This window comes from Bos taurus, chromosome 18 (assembly GCF_002263795.3).
Source record: "Bos taurus isolate L1 Dominette 01449 registration number 42190680 breed Hereford chromosome 18, ARS-UCD2.0, whole genome shotgun sequence".
Taxonomy (NCBI): Eukaryota; Metazoa; Chordata; class Mammalia; order Artiodactyla; family Bovidae; genus Bos; species Bos taurus.
In genome coordinates, this window is record NC_037345.1 from 22316492 (window position 1) to 22330849 (window position 14358).

At 38.1% G+C, this 14358-nt stretch overlaps 1 protein-coding gene across 6 annotated transcripts in view; it reads left to right on the forward strand.

Moving 5' to 3' along the window:
* FTO (FTO alpha-ketoglutarate dependent dioxygenase) overlaps positions 1-14358 on the forward strand; it is a 423982-nt gene that overhangs the window by 275999 nt on the left and 133625 nt on the right. Inside the window, exon 10 of one of the 6 annotated variants that reach the window (XM_059876985.1) lies at positions 1-14358. This exon is cut by the window's right edge and continues 46941 nt beyond it. The exons of the other annotated variants lie outside the window; for them this stretch is intronic. Coding sequence (XP_059732968.1) covers positions 1-7 — 7 coding nt within the window. The 3' untranslated portion in view covers positions 8-14358. 6 annotated transcript variants of the gene reach the window in all.

The following is a 14358-nucleotide window of genomic DNA, read 5'->3' on the forward strand; positions in this document are numbered from 1 at the left end:
GCTCTGAAAGGAGGATTGCTTAATCAAGGTATGACTGTCTTTATGGTTTTCAGTCCATATCACCAAATTGCTTTCCAAAGGGGTTGCACCAGTATGCACTGCAGTCAGCAGAATAGGAGAATGCAACTTCTCAGTGTACCCTTGCCAACATTCTTACAGTTTAGGGATTCTAGCCAACTGATAGGTGAAAATCAAACCTCACTGATGTTTGGATTTGCCTTATTTGAGTTTTTTCATACATCTGTTGACTAATTGTACTTGCTCTTCTAACATCTGTATTTTCTGAGGCTAAATTCTGTTGAGGTTTGGGTTGCTTTTGTGTGTGTGGTTTAAAGTTGTCTCTGTTAACAATTGATAAGTAATTTGGGAAGAGCCTCCTTGGCCAGGCCCTCCTCCAGGGGACCCCCTATCTCAGCACGGCTGCAGCTGCCACTTTTAACTGTGCATTAACTTGGACTTGAGCCAGGGCCCAAGCAGGGTCCCCTTCCTAAAGAGGGGCTCTTGTGTATCTGGTGAACCGCAAGCTCAGGGCTGTATCTGCCAATATGTTTCTGGCAGAGCCTTCTAATAAAATCCCGTCTACACTCTTCTATGAAATGCAGTTGCAAAACTGAATGATGATTACCTGATGCCCTTTTTCAGCCACAGCCAATCTCCATGTGTCAGATAGTTTTGTCCGTTGCCTCCCGACTTCTGTCCTTCACCTCTGTGTTTCATGCATGTTCTAACTACAGTATAGATGATGTAAATTCAGAGTTTCTTATAATATGAACGAATGGAATGGGCCTCGAGCCAGTAATATGGAAGAAGGTTCTGTTATTGGCTCTGTCCTTTGTTTAATAATAGCTAACAACAAGAATATATTGAATGCTGAGATACTTTCTTAGCATTTTTCATATGTTATTGAAATTTCATAACAGTCCTACTAGGTAGAAAATGTTATTATCCCATAGGGGAAGGAAACGGAAGCTCAGAGAGGTGAATATTTGTCTAATATCAGACTTCATTGTTCTGGACGAAAGTGAATTTTTCATTACTCAGGGTCTCAGTCTTCTCATTTGCAGAATGGAGTTGCTTCTCTTCACCTCATTGCATTGGCATGGAACCAAAATGATGTCCTGTATTTTATTAAGGTGGCTTCCTAGGTGGCACTAGTGGTAAAGAATCCACCTGCCAATGCAGAAGACATAAGAGGTGTGGGTTTGATCCCTGAGTTGGGAAGATCCGCTGGAGGAGGGCATGGCAACCCACTCCAGTATTCTTACCTGGAGAATCCTATAGACAGAGGAGCCTGGTGGGCTACAGTTCATAAGTTCACACAGAGTCAGACACAACTGAAGCAACTTAGCATACTCACACACAGACACACATATTATCAAGTTGCATTGAGTATTGAACCTAGGACATGTAAACAAAGGTGTAGTTTTTAATTAGTTTACCTCTCCAGTGATCAGCTTCTTCATTCATAAAGTCGTAAGTACAGGACCAGATTATTTTCATTGGTTGCTTTCAACTATAGCATCTTCTCATTGGCTACAGACTCAAGCCTTGGTGAGGAAAAAAAAAAAAAAAAGCCTGTGTAGTTCCCAGGGGCTGTACTGATGATTGCATGCAGGTTAAGTCAACTCTGCGTGCCAGGGTTATCCAACCCCCTCAGCCATTTTTCTTGGGAAGAAAGTGCACACTTTTAAGAAGGAGGAATTTCACTCTTCCATGTGCACAGAGTGCATGTGAGCTGAGTCTCTTCAGTCACGTCTGACTCTTTGCGACCCTGTGGACTGTAGCCCATCAGGCTCCTCTGTTCATGGGATTCTCCAGGCAAGAATACTGGAGTGGGTTGCCATGCCCTCCTCCAGGGGCATCTTCCTGACCCAGGGATTGAACCCACATCTCTTATGTCTCCTGCATTGGCAGGCGGGTTCTTTATACTGGTGCCACGGTACACACACAGAGAGTACAGGAAAATTCTCAGAATGGGGTAGTTGAGGTTCCAGTGTCTCGTGGCTGCTTTAAAGCCATATGGAACTGCTTACTTTGGCCCCAAGGATGCTGTCACCTCTTAAATGTAAAAGTAGGAATATACCTTATTTCTGGTTTTCCTCATACAGTACCTTACCCTCAGGTGGAAACTGAATCAACCAAAGGGATTAATGGAGAAAGAAAAAGGTGCTGAGTCAACTCCACACAGAAATGCATTCAGGTTTAATTTCATACATATCATTTAAAAAAAAAAATAGGGGTTCAGGATCCCATATGGCATTTAGCCTCCTAAACAAAGATGAGAAACCCCAGACGAGAAGCAGGTGGCCTGGCACGGAGAGCAGAGGTTATTTTTGCCTCTGGGCTCCTGCCATTTCAGAGTTTAGCAGTGGCGAGGCTATACAGCAGGACGCTGACCCCAGATGCTCCCTCGATGGTGGGGACGGAGCAGGCTCATCACAACTTCCGAGAGAGTAAACTTGCTCATATCTAGGTCACAGTGACCCTCCCAGAAAAGTCTCCGTCTTAACTTATTCCTCTCTACGGCTTAATTGCTACTTCCAAACCTGATTCATCCCCAGTGAAGTCACAGCCTTCATCATCCACCCATCCCCTGTGATCCCGTGATTCCGTGCAGTGAGGGCGCATTTCTTTCAGGTCACTTCTTGGGCAACAGGTTGAGAGGGCTTCGTCTTGAGGGTGGTGTTAGGAACCAGAGGTTCGGGAGCTTCGCTTCTCCTTCTGGCTCTCCCTCTCCTTAGGGTTTAGTTTCCCTGACTGAAATCTGAAGAAATTTGAAGTAGGTCGGGAATTTTAATGTCAAGTGCTGGTAACATTTATTACCTGGCCAGTAACAAACGTGAATGAGGAGAGAAGAGAAAGAGGAGGGAAGTAGCTGGAAATGAGGGAACTTGGGGATGAGGTGGAATGGATACTTTGATTGGGTGATGGTTATATGGGCATATACATTTTTCAAAACTCACTGAACTTATTACTTGAGATCTATGCATTTTATTGTACGTAAAGAAAGTAAAATGGACAACCTAGTGAACGGGGGGACACATACTTTATTTAAAGACAGCAATGAAAAAAATGCTATTATCATTATAGCCTATTTTTCTACTGTTTAATTAAATTGAGAAAATAAAAGTAGCATTGAGTCTATGTAATTTATCTATTTATGAATAAAAATAACTGATATATATTTAAAAATAAAGAAATGAAGGTGGTGGTGATGAGCTTCATCTAGCTGCTTCTCTGCAGAAGGTGGCCCCAGTGTGGCTACATTTTCAAGAAAAGGCAGAAATTTGGATATTTTTATAAAATCTCAGATTATGTAGGTTTGTGGGTCTTGTTTAGTCAAATAGAACATCAGTTCATGCTGTTTGAATTAGAGGCTTCTTAAGTCTACCCGAAAGATCATTTGAGCTCTAATATTGAATGATTCTGGTTTGCTATCAGACCTTGAACCAAAAAATTGTGCTTGAACCTTAAATTAAAAAAGGAAAATCAAACTTCAGTTTTCTTCCCCTATAAAATGTTGATAATCCATGGCTAATTTTATAGGGATCTGGTGAAGAGCATATGAAGTAGTACCTTGTCTAAAACCACTGTGAAACATGAATAAGTAGCGTATAAAGCCAAGTCACGATTCTCATTATTGTTATTCAAAAGAATTATTTAGATTTTTAGAACTGTTAATGTTCAGAACAGAAGCACTGGGCTTTTTCGGGATGGCTAATAAAAACATCAAGAATTCACCAGGAGTCCATTGCTTGCCCTCAAATGAACATGCAGACTTTTCATTATCCTTGGAGGAGAGTGTTTCTGTGGCGTGTGAAGAAAAGAGAAGGCGTTTCATAGGTACAGCTGCTCATATAAATTGCAAAAATTCTGGGAGCTGAAGTCCGAGGTATGGCAGTAGCATATAAAGAAATGCAGTGGGTGCTGTATTAAAGATTCCTTGTCGCAGGCACTCATTGCCCAGAAATCGGAATGCTCTATCTTGTCACTGACATTTTGTGAACAAGCAGCCTGTATTGGATGGTGATAAATGGATTATCTTAAATGTCATTCTGCACTGTTTTAGAGTTGCAACGAGAGTTTTGATATTGAGTTGTTGGTTAGTATATTCTGTACCAATCCTTTATGATGAAATAATCTCCTCAAGTTACATCTAGAAATGTCAAAGTTGCTTATTTCTTCAATCACCTGTAGCAATGTTTCCATTACGAGAGATGCAGAGCAGATTGTGTAATAATGTCAAACTATTTATAGAAACATTTCCTAGGAATCTCTTCTCTCCTTGAGTTGTTTGTGTATTTAATACTAGAGATTTGTTTTTATATTTATGTATAGTTTTCTATTTCTAAATTAACTTCAGCTGAGGTTGTTTCACTAGTCTTTATAGAGAGTGCATTTAAAAATTGATATTAGCATTCAAAATAAAACTAAGGCCAGTCTAACCTTTTTAAAATATAAAGATCCATTTCATATGGTTTCCAATATTGTAATAGTCATGTGTGTGTGTTACAACTACATCCTATATATGATATGAATGTTATCATCACAACAAATTGAAAACATGCTGTTTATTTAGGATAAAGTGGTATGTAATACTTTGACAAAAGAAAATTTATTATTTATTTTATGCTAATTTAGGCATTATTTCAATTTGTAGTATTTCTTTGAAATTCCAGGTTTAATCAAATTATAACTATAATACAGAATATAGTCATTTATAGAAAGATTTGGTCCAGTGAATTTATGTGGAAGTATGTACAAACTAGATTTTGAAAGCATGTCTCAAGTTTTACTTGGCAAAGGTATTCTAAATATTGACTTTCTTCCCTGAAGATAAGATCTTTCTACACTCAGATATTGAAATTATTTAATACGTCTGTACATACTGACTCTTCCTTTCCCTCTGTACTCCACTAATCTTACCCGGAGCCTTCCTTCTCTACAGTCCTTTAAAAAAAAAAAAAAAATGTAATGCATATTTAAAAGAAAAAAAAATATAAATAATAACATTAAGTTGAACCGTATAAAATTACTATTTTTGTACATCAAAAAAGTCACGTATCAGCAAATTTATGCAAATTACCCTAACTGTTAATATTTATGTTATGTTTACTATATGCCAGACATGTGCTTGATGTATATGAATTTATTGATTACAGTAAATCTTATGAGTAGGTACTATTATTACCCCAACCTACAGATGACATCTGAGGCATGGATTGATTTAAATAACTATTAGAACAAGGCATCCTACCTCCAGTGCTTGTAACCATTGCTCTGTGTTGCCTCTCCAGAAAAGCAAACTTTCTTTGGCTCTATCACCAAATATTGGTTTCCCCTGCAAAAGTCATGTAATCAGCTTGATGTGTATCCTTTTCAATCTGCCTCTTATGTTCTTGTGCACATTTATATATGTACCAATAGAAAATAATGGTATTATCTGATTATTTCCATTCTTTCTTTTTTCTGTGCAATGTCTTATCTTAATTTCATCCTTTCCGTATTCATTCCTTCTTTGCTTCTCTCTTTATTTTTTACAGATAGTGCAAACTATATAGTTCTACAACTTGTGTTTATTCACTGTAAACTCACTTTGAAAGCTATTTGTGTTAGTACGTACAAATCTAAGTAATTCATTTTGACTGCTGCATGATATTCCATGTCTGACTTTAACTGCCTTGCTATTGGTGATATATGAATTCTTTTCTTTTGTTTCTGCTATCACAAGCCATATTGTAGTGAATATCCTTCTTCATGCCTCTTGGTCCATATATAGACCAAATATTTCTGTAGTGTAGAAGTCAAGAAATGGTAATAATAGGTTAAAGTACGTACACATTTAAAACTTTAGTGACTGTTAAATCATCTCTAAAAAAGCTGTGTCAATTCTGTTCCCATCACTTGCATATGAGGAGTTGTTATTCATTTGACAATCTTGATTATTTTATTTTTGCCACTTTGATAGATGAAAAATTCTATCTTGTAGTTTTAATTTGCATTTTTTTGATCACTGCTGCTGCTGCTGCTAAGTCGCTTCAGTCGTGTCCGACTCTGTGCGACCCCATAGACGGCAGCCCACCAGGCTCCTCCGTCCCTGGGATTCTCCAGGCAAGAATACTGGGGTGGGTTGCCATTTCCTTCTCCAATGCATGAAAGTGAAAAGTGAAAGTGAAGTCGCTCAGTCGTGTCCGACTCTTAGCGACCCCATGGACTGCAGCCTACCAGGCTCCTCCGTCCATGGGATTTTCCAGGCAAGAGTACTGGAGTGGGGTGCCATTGCCTTCTCCGTTTGATCACTAGTGAGCATGTTTTCATGTTATTATTGAATATTAAATATGTTTCTTCTCATATTACTTGTTTATACCCTTTATGCATCTTTCTGTTATTTATTTTTCTCTTATTCATTTATAGTTATTTATATTTCTATATATTGATTCTCTTCAATTTTCTGTTACAAATTTGTTCTCTTAATCTGTCACTTATTATTTAATTTTGAAATTATTTTATTGTGATATCTTTTATCTCAGATGTATTTTAATCTTGTCATATGCGTTTATCAAATATATTATTCTTTTCCTTTATAGTTTTTGCATATTATTGCTTTCTTAAGACTGCCTTTCTTACTCCATGTTTTGAAATAAATCCATTTTTATTGTATTCTAGTGCTTTCATAGTTTTGTTTTTAATGTTTATTTCTTTAATCTACCAAAATTTTACCTTTGTGACTGGTTGTTAGGTAGAGATTAACTTTACTAATTTTTTTTTAAATGGGAAAACCAGTTGGAACAATAACATTTTTAAAATAAACCATTCTTATCTCTACTAATTTGAAAAGACACTTTTATCATATACTGAATTCCCATAAATGTGTATGTCAGTTTCTGCACTATCAATTCTGTTTGAATTATATTTTTGCCTAAGTACCAAAATATTATGTTCTGATATATCATAATGCCTGTCCTTCCTATTTTTAAAATAATTTTGTTGCTATTCTCATGCCTTTTTCTTCCAGATGAATTTCAGGATGTGTCAAATTTCATTTAAAAACATCCCATTGGTATTTTTATTATGAGTGCATTGAATTTATAGATTTATATGTTAGAGAACTTTTTAAAAATTAAGTTTCCTCATCCATTAAGATGATATATTTTATATTTATTTATGTCATCTTTTGTGTACTTCAGTAGAGTTTTAAAAGTTTTCCTCACATCTTCCTAAGTTTATTTCTAGGTATTTCATGGTGTCTCTTGCTCTTGTGGTAAGAGTTACAAGTATGTAAGATAGCTGTTGGTTTTTTACATTTACTTATCTTATTAAACTCTTTTATTAGTTCTAGTAGTTTTTCAGTTGATTCTAACACAGGCACTTGAAAATTTTCTTTCTTTCTGCCTTAGCTGAAATTTTCAGAGTAAAGTTGAAAAATAGCAGGAATAGTAGGCATCTTTATGGTTTTCCTGTTGGTAATAAGAATACTAATGTTTTATAAGTAAGTTTGAGATTTGCTGAGATTTCTGGTAAAATATCTTTTACGAAGTAAGGGAATTTTTGTTCTCTTTAGTGGATATTGCATTTAATCAGATCCCTCTTTTTTAGGAGGAGACTATTGAGATGATCATATGTTTTTTTCCTTTAATTTGTAAATGTAATATAGTAGATTATTAGATTTTATTCTGTTGAACCATCCTTGTACTCCTAGAATAGACCTTTCTTGATCCTGATGTAATGTACAGATGGATTTGATTTTCTGGTGTTTTATTTATTATTTTTATGTCTTATTTTCATAAGTGAGATTTCCCTGTAGATGTCTTTTCCCTGTATAGACTGTAGTTAACAGGTCTCAGTAGAACTCATTCATTTCTAACCTTTCCATGAAGTTGACCCTTTTGAAGTTTGTCCAAGGCTTGATTGGTTTTGGCTATTTTAGCATCAAGGCTTTTGCATGCAGCTTCCCTTATGTCTTTGAACTTTATTTCTATTTATAGCTTTCCAGAGTCAAGGCATGAGTATGCTCTTTCAAATTTTTTTTTTGCTCTTGCCTCCCAGCTTCTTTATGGAGAGAGAGTATAAATATTTCATTGAAGCATGATGCTGCACCTTTATGAAACCTGTAATTGCCCCTTTTCAGTTGGAAAGGATAAACTTTTCTTTCTCTTCATTTTTTTTCGTTGTTAAAGCTGTAGTTTTATTAATGCCTAATTAATGTTAAATGTCTCCCTAGAAATAGACATTTCCTATTTTATAGGGACAAGCACCTGGTTTGGAGAGGACAGTATTATATAAGTTTTTGCAGGAATGTCAAACATTTGACAGGCCCAGCACTTACTCCCTTTTCTCCCACCTATGGCTGATACCACTGATCTTAATTCATGTTTTCCTCCTGAGTTTTCTCAACACAGGATATCAAACAGCTACTCCTGGCACTTGTAATTTAGATGAAACCTATTTGCAGTTCCTAAAGTTATGGAAATGACACAGATTGGAAAGCAGGAGTCCTGGCTTTTTAGTCTCTTAACTTGCAGTGAGGGATCAAGCCACTGTGATACTTAATCTTTGTTTCCACAACTGTGCAATGAAGAGATTAAACTAGGTAATCTCTAATGGATCTTCTGTTTTGAATATTTTCTGATGCCTTTTACAGGTTCCTTCAAGGTTGTTTCAGGGGCCCAAATGTTTATATCTTGAGGATTTGTAAATCTTCACCCAAATGTACATATGTAATTTTGCAATTACCATTTTGCTATTTTCTTGTTCAGTTATATGTTTTTCAGATTCTAAATGCATCTGCTATTTAGCTAATTCCTTTTTTTTGTTTGTTTACTACTTCCTACTACTTTTAAAATTGATAAATGTTCATTGTAGAAAAAGTGAAAATTATAGAAAAACACTGGAAGAAAATAAAGAACATCCAGAACTGTCAATATTTGGTAATGGGTTAGGAATGTTTGTTTTTAAATTTTGTGTACCCTGTCCCTTTCACAGAAAAGATTTTGTTATCATTTTCTGACTCTTCCACTTCATTCAAGAATCGTTCTCCTCAAAATAGACAATACTTTATTTAACCACATCTCTTGTTTTTCACTTTTAAATGTTATGACAGACATCCATTTGTAAGAATCTTTGACCCTTTATTGAACAGATTTCTAGGTACGAAATTACAAGGTTGAAGGGACTAGACATTTTAAATCCCTAACAAATCATAGATACCTAATAAATGTGTGCAGTGAATTTTTGAATAAAACTAAAATATTTGATTTCCAGAAAAATGTACCAATTTACATTTTCATCAACAGTTTTTAAGACTGCTCATCCCTTCTCATGTTTGTGAACATGGAGTAGTGCCATTAAAAAAACTTTTTTTTTTTTGCCAATTTTATGGGCAAAAGTAATATCTTACTTCTTTATTGTTACTGTGGTTGAATTTTTTTTCAAGCCTATTGGCCATGTATAAACACACACACACGTGTGTGTGTGTCTGTGTGTGTGTTTGAACTTCTTATGTCTTCAGAGCATTTTCTCCTTCCTTTGCTGCTACTGCTGCTAAGTCGCTTCAGTCGTGTCCAACTCTAGGTGACCTCATAGACGGAAGCCCACCAGGCTCCCCCGACCCTGGGATTCTCCAGGCAAGAACACTGGAGTGGGTTGCCATTTCCTTCTCCAATGCATGAAAGTGAAAAGTGAAAGTGAAGTCGCTCAGTCGTGTCCGACTCCTAGCGACCCCATGGACTGCAGCCTACCAGGTTCCTCCGTCCATGGGGTTTTCCAGGCAAAAGTACTGGAGTGGGATGCCATTGCCTCCTTCCTTTGGAGACATACATATTAACGGTTACTAGCTACAATGGCTCTGAACTCATTAACAACATGCTGCTACATAATTTGCATTTGGAGCTAATCTTAGCAGAGTGGAAATCCCAAGAAGGAGGTAAAGGAGAGAACTTCAGAAGTCTCTATACATCTGGTAAGACTTTATTGTTGCTAACCAATAATTATATAATTAAAGAGTTATAAGATTGGGATTGACATATAAGTACTACTATATATAAAATAAATAACTGATAAGGAATTACTGTATAGCATAAGGAATTCTTCTCAATACTCTGTAATGACCTCTATGGGAAAAGAATCTAAAAAAAGAGCGACTATATGCATATATGGATGTCAGATTTGTTTTGCTGTATACCAGAAACTAACACAACATTGTAAATCAACTATATCCCAAAAAATTTTTTTGAAGACTAAAAATAACTTAAAAAGGAGTAACATTTTGGTAAAATAATAATATTGTGGTAAAATCTTGGTACATTTGGAAGCTCCTTCCATGCACGCATCCTTACAGGGGAGCTTCAGTTTGCTCTCTCCCTGGAAACTTATTTGGGTTATAGGAAGCGTTAAGCCAAAGCATGTTGCCTCATTAAGTCAGATCTCAGGACCTTAAAACCTGGCTTCCATATTTATGATGTTCACCAGCAGAACTCCGCTCATGGCTCTTCATGCCACTGAAAGACCAGACCTGCTGATCTCAGCTGTGTGTGTGCCCTTTATGAGTCAAAAATATGAAGATAGAACCAGTCCAACCCTGAAGTCAAGAAGAACTGGTTAGTCATGAAATGAAACCACATGACTTTGCTCTTTTCTATTTTGTGTCTCTATAGAATCTCTTGATTTATTCCTAGTTCTTCTAACTTGGTGCTGTGGGAGTCATTTTACTAAAGAGTTGTAAAATGATCACTGATCATCTCTGGTGAGATTACTTGACAAGACTTTTGTACCCAGAAACCAACAAAGTGGCTGAATCATGCATTTTTCAGGTTCAGTACTAGGTAAACAAGTTAGACTTTTTTCATTCAGGCTCCCAGCAGAGGGAGGGGCTGGCATGAGGCGGGGAGGAGCTGAAATCCAAGGCAGTCTCCCCTCTCCAAACTAGGACTCTGTTTACCCACAGGGGCACCTTCTACTAATTTGCCTAAAGGTGCCAAAAAGGCCACCAAAACCCTAATCAGCAGTTTCTACAACTTAAGAAAGAGCCTCTCCTTGCAAGGAGATCCAGACCCAAAATCTGGATCCCAAAAGCTGTCCCTAAAACCTTTTGTCTATAAATTAAGAGTGGCATTAGGCAGCCACTGGCAATACTGTTGAGGACATAATTTTGCTCTAGTATTTAGGTTTGTCCCTATCAATAAATCTAAACAGAAAATTATTAAGGTCTAGATAGAAAGTTTCTTAAGAAACTGTTTAAATAACTCAGTGAACAACTTTTATATTTTTTATTGCAACATTAGGGCTTTATTTATTTTTTTTTTTTCCTGAAGTGACCATAACTAACACAGGATTAGACGCAAAAACTGTTTTCTGATACAGCTTGTCATTACAAAATTCTCAGTTCCCATAGAGTCATGTTATCCACAATTTTAAACAGAATGTCGCCAGTTTTCTTCTCAGTGAGATAGCAGGGTTTTCCACAGTGTTTCAGGCCTGACAAACTACTATTAAATTTGGAGGTAAAGTCCTAATGGCATCCACATGTGAGGGACCATATTCCTTTGTGTTCCCCAGATGTCCTACCAAAAACAAACAAACACACAAGAAGATGAAGTCACTTTTCTGTGAGTAGTATCAGTAGAAAGTGAAAGTGTTAGTCGCTCAGTTGTGTCCGACTCTTTACGACCCCATGGACTGTAGCCCGCCAGACTCCTCTGTCCATGGGATTCTCTTAGGCAAGAATACTAGAGTGGGTTAGCCATTCCCATCTGCAGGGGATCTTCCCCACCCAGGGACTGAACCCCGGGTTTCCTGCATTGCAGGCAGATTCTTTACTGTCTGAGCCACTAGAGAAGCCCCACTATACATGAAGGAAAATCTGAAGCCTTTCTGCTCTTAAGAGCGATTCTGAGCCTAATTTCAGTATCACAGTCCTGAACCTCATTGAGAAATTAAGCAAAGGCTCACTCCACCACCCTCTGTGATTAGAAACCATTAGAAAGGAGGCATTGGGCTAAGTCTCAAGCTCATTGTTGAGGTAGGTTGAGAGTCACTGTTATGGAAGGGCATGGTGTACCTCAAGCGCCTTTTGCCTGCCTCAGCTGGTGAATATGCTAGAGTAGCGTGCTTTATGTGAGATTTACATTTTCCTTTTTCATGAGGGAAATTAAATTTTAAATCCTTTTTATTAAACGTGTTGTTCAAATACCATGACAATAGATAGATGAAGAAGAGCTTAACTTGATGGTAGTTCATGTGCCCTCATGTTATAAGCAGAGGGATTTTAGTGAAGAAGCTTGCCTGTAGGGGTCAGCTTGCCTAGAGATGGTGCTGGAGAAGACTCTTGAGAGTCCCTTGGAGAGCAAGGAGATCGAACCAGTCAATCCTAAAGGAAATCAGCCCTGAATATTCATTGGAAGGACTGATGCTGAAACTGAAGCTCCAGTACTTTGGCTACCTGCTGTGAAGAGCTGACCCATTGTAAAAGACCCTGGTGCTGGGAAAGATTGAGGATAAGAGAAGAGGGCGACAGAAGATGAAATGGTTGGATGGCATCACCAACTCAATGGACATGAGTTTGAGCAAACCCCAGGAGATAGTGAAGGACAGGGAAGCCTGGCATGCTACAGTCCATGGGGTCACAAAGAGTCGGATATGACTTAGCGACTGAATAACAACAACATAGGCATCAGGAGGCTTAATTCTCTCCTATACCACATGCAGAAGTTACCATTATAATACCTGCTCACGAGAACTTGTTCAGCCTCACTGGTACAAATTCACATCTTCAAGTGACAGAAGGCTCAGAAATATTACGCTCTTGGAAGCTCTGTCCAGGAAACAAGAGTTTTCTAACTGGGCTTTTGCAGCTGTTGAAACTTCATCACCTTTCACCTGAATCTCTACTATGATTTGCAAATAAAGAGCCAGTGAGAAAAACATGCAGCTCGAAGCTGGCAAAGTTTTAAGTGGGTAAAGCTTGTAGCGTTTAGATCATAGCCCCAAATTACTTAAGGCTTCTACTAAGATGGAAATCAGAATCTTTACTGCTGAGAGACTGGATATTCAGATAGATTTTTTTATGAAGCAAATAAATATTTTAACATGCAAACACTACCCAAGCGGGTAGTGATGCTTCAAACAGGATCAGAGGTCAGTTTTTTTTTTTTTTTTTTTCTGTCTGTTTTGGAGATGGTGCCAAGTTGAAAGGTATTGCATATTACTACCTACCCTGGGCCTCATGTAGTAAAATAATTACTGCTGGCTGGTGCAAAATATGTACATGCATTTCTATCATCAAAGATTCTGAGATTTCTTCCTGCATTTTGTGTGTGTGTGTGTGGCCCTCATTATAAAAAATATATCATGAGGAAGAAGAGGATTTTTTCCATCACAACTGTGAGAGTTAGGCTGAAAATGCGTGTTGGATAGTTCAACTTTTAACACACTTAATTTTGGAGTAATAAGTAAGAATATGATGGATTTTTCCTTTAGAGGATAGTAAGATTCATTTTCATAGTTTGCCTTTAAAACATGCACCAGAGCCCTAGGGTTGTATGCCTGCTAAGTTGTTTCGGTCGTGTCCGACTCTTTCTGACCCTGTGGACTATAGCCTGCCAGGCTCCTCAGTCCATGGGATTCTCCAGGCAAGAATACCAGAGTGGGTTGCCATGTCCTCCTCCAGGGGATCTTCCCAACCAAGGGATCAAACCCACATCTCCTGCGGCTCCTGCATGGCAGGTGACTTCTTTACTGCTGAGCCACCAGGGAAGCCCAGGACCCTAGGAAACCAGATGCTATTTAGAGTTGCTGCTGACTGGTCTGAGTGGATGGGGTCCCAGCACATCTTCAGGCGAATATAAGGGTCTGTGGTACCTTTTTCCGAAACTCAAACACTGACTCAGTGGAGTGGAATTTTCATCACAGCTGGAACTGCTAGAGAGGACTTGGTGCTTCTGACATCCTTTTCTTCTCTGCCTTCAAGTAGGGAAAAGTAGTATTGGTGGGCAGTTCATTAATAGGTACACAAAGGAGCAGATCCATACCGGAGCCAGGTGCCATGTGACAGGGAGGCGTGGGGACCAGGAAGAGCCAGGAAGCCCACCTTGAGTTTAAAGAGGACAACTGGCTGCCCTGAGGGAACAGGCCCGCTGTCGTGGACTTGTCAGATTTCTTTTTTCCGACGGAAGCCGGAAATCCTGACTTTTATATGAAGTGTACTTGTATAAACATTTTGGCAACTAACGTTTTAAAGTGTTTTTAAACCTGTTGAAGGCTGGAATTTACCTGCAAGCCACATGTTTGTGACTTAAGCTTTCAAACACCACAGAAGGTGGAGCTGGCAGCTTAGTGGCAATACTTAATTGTCCCCCCAGGGAA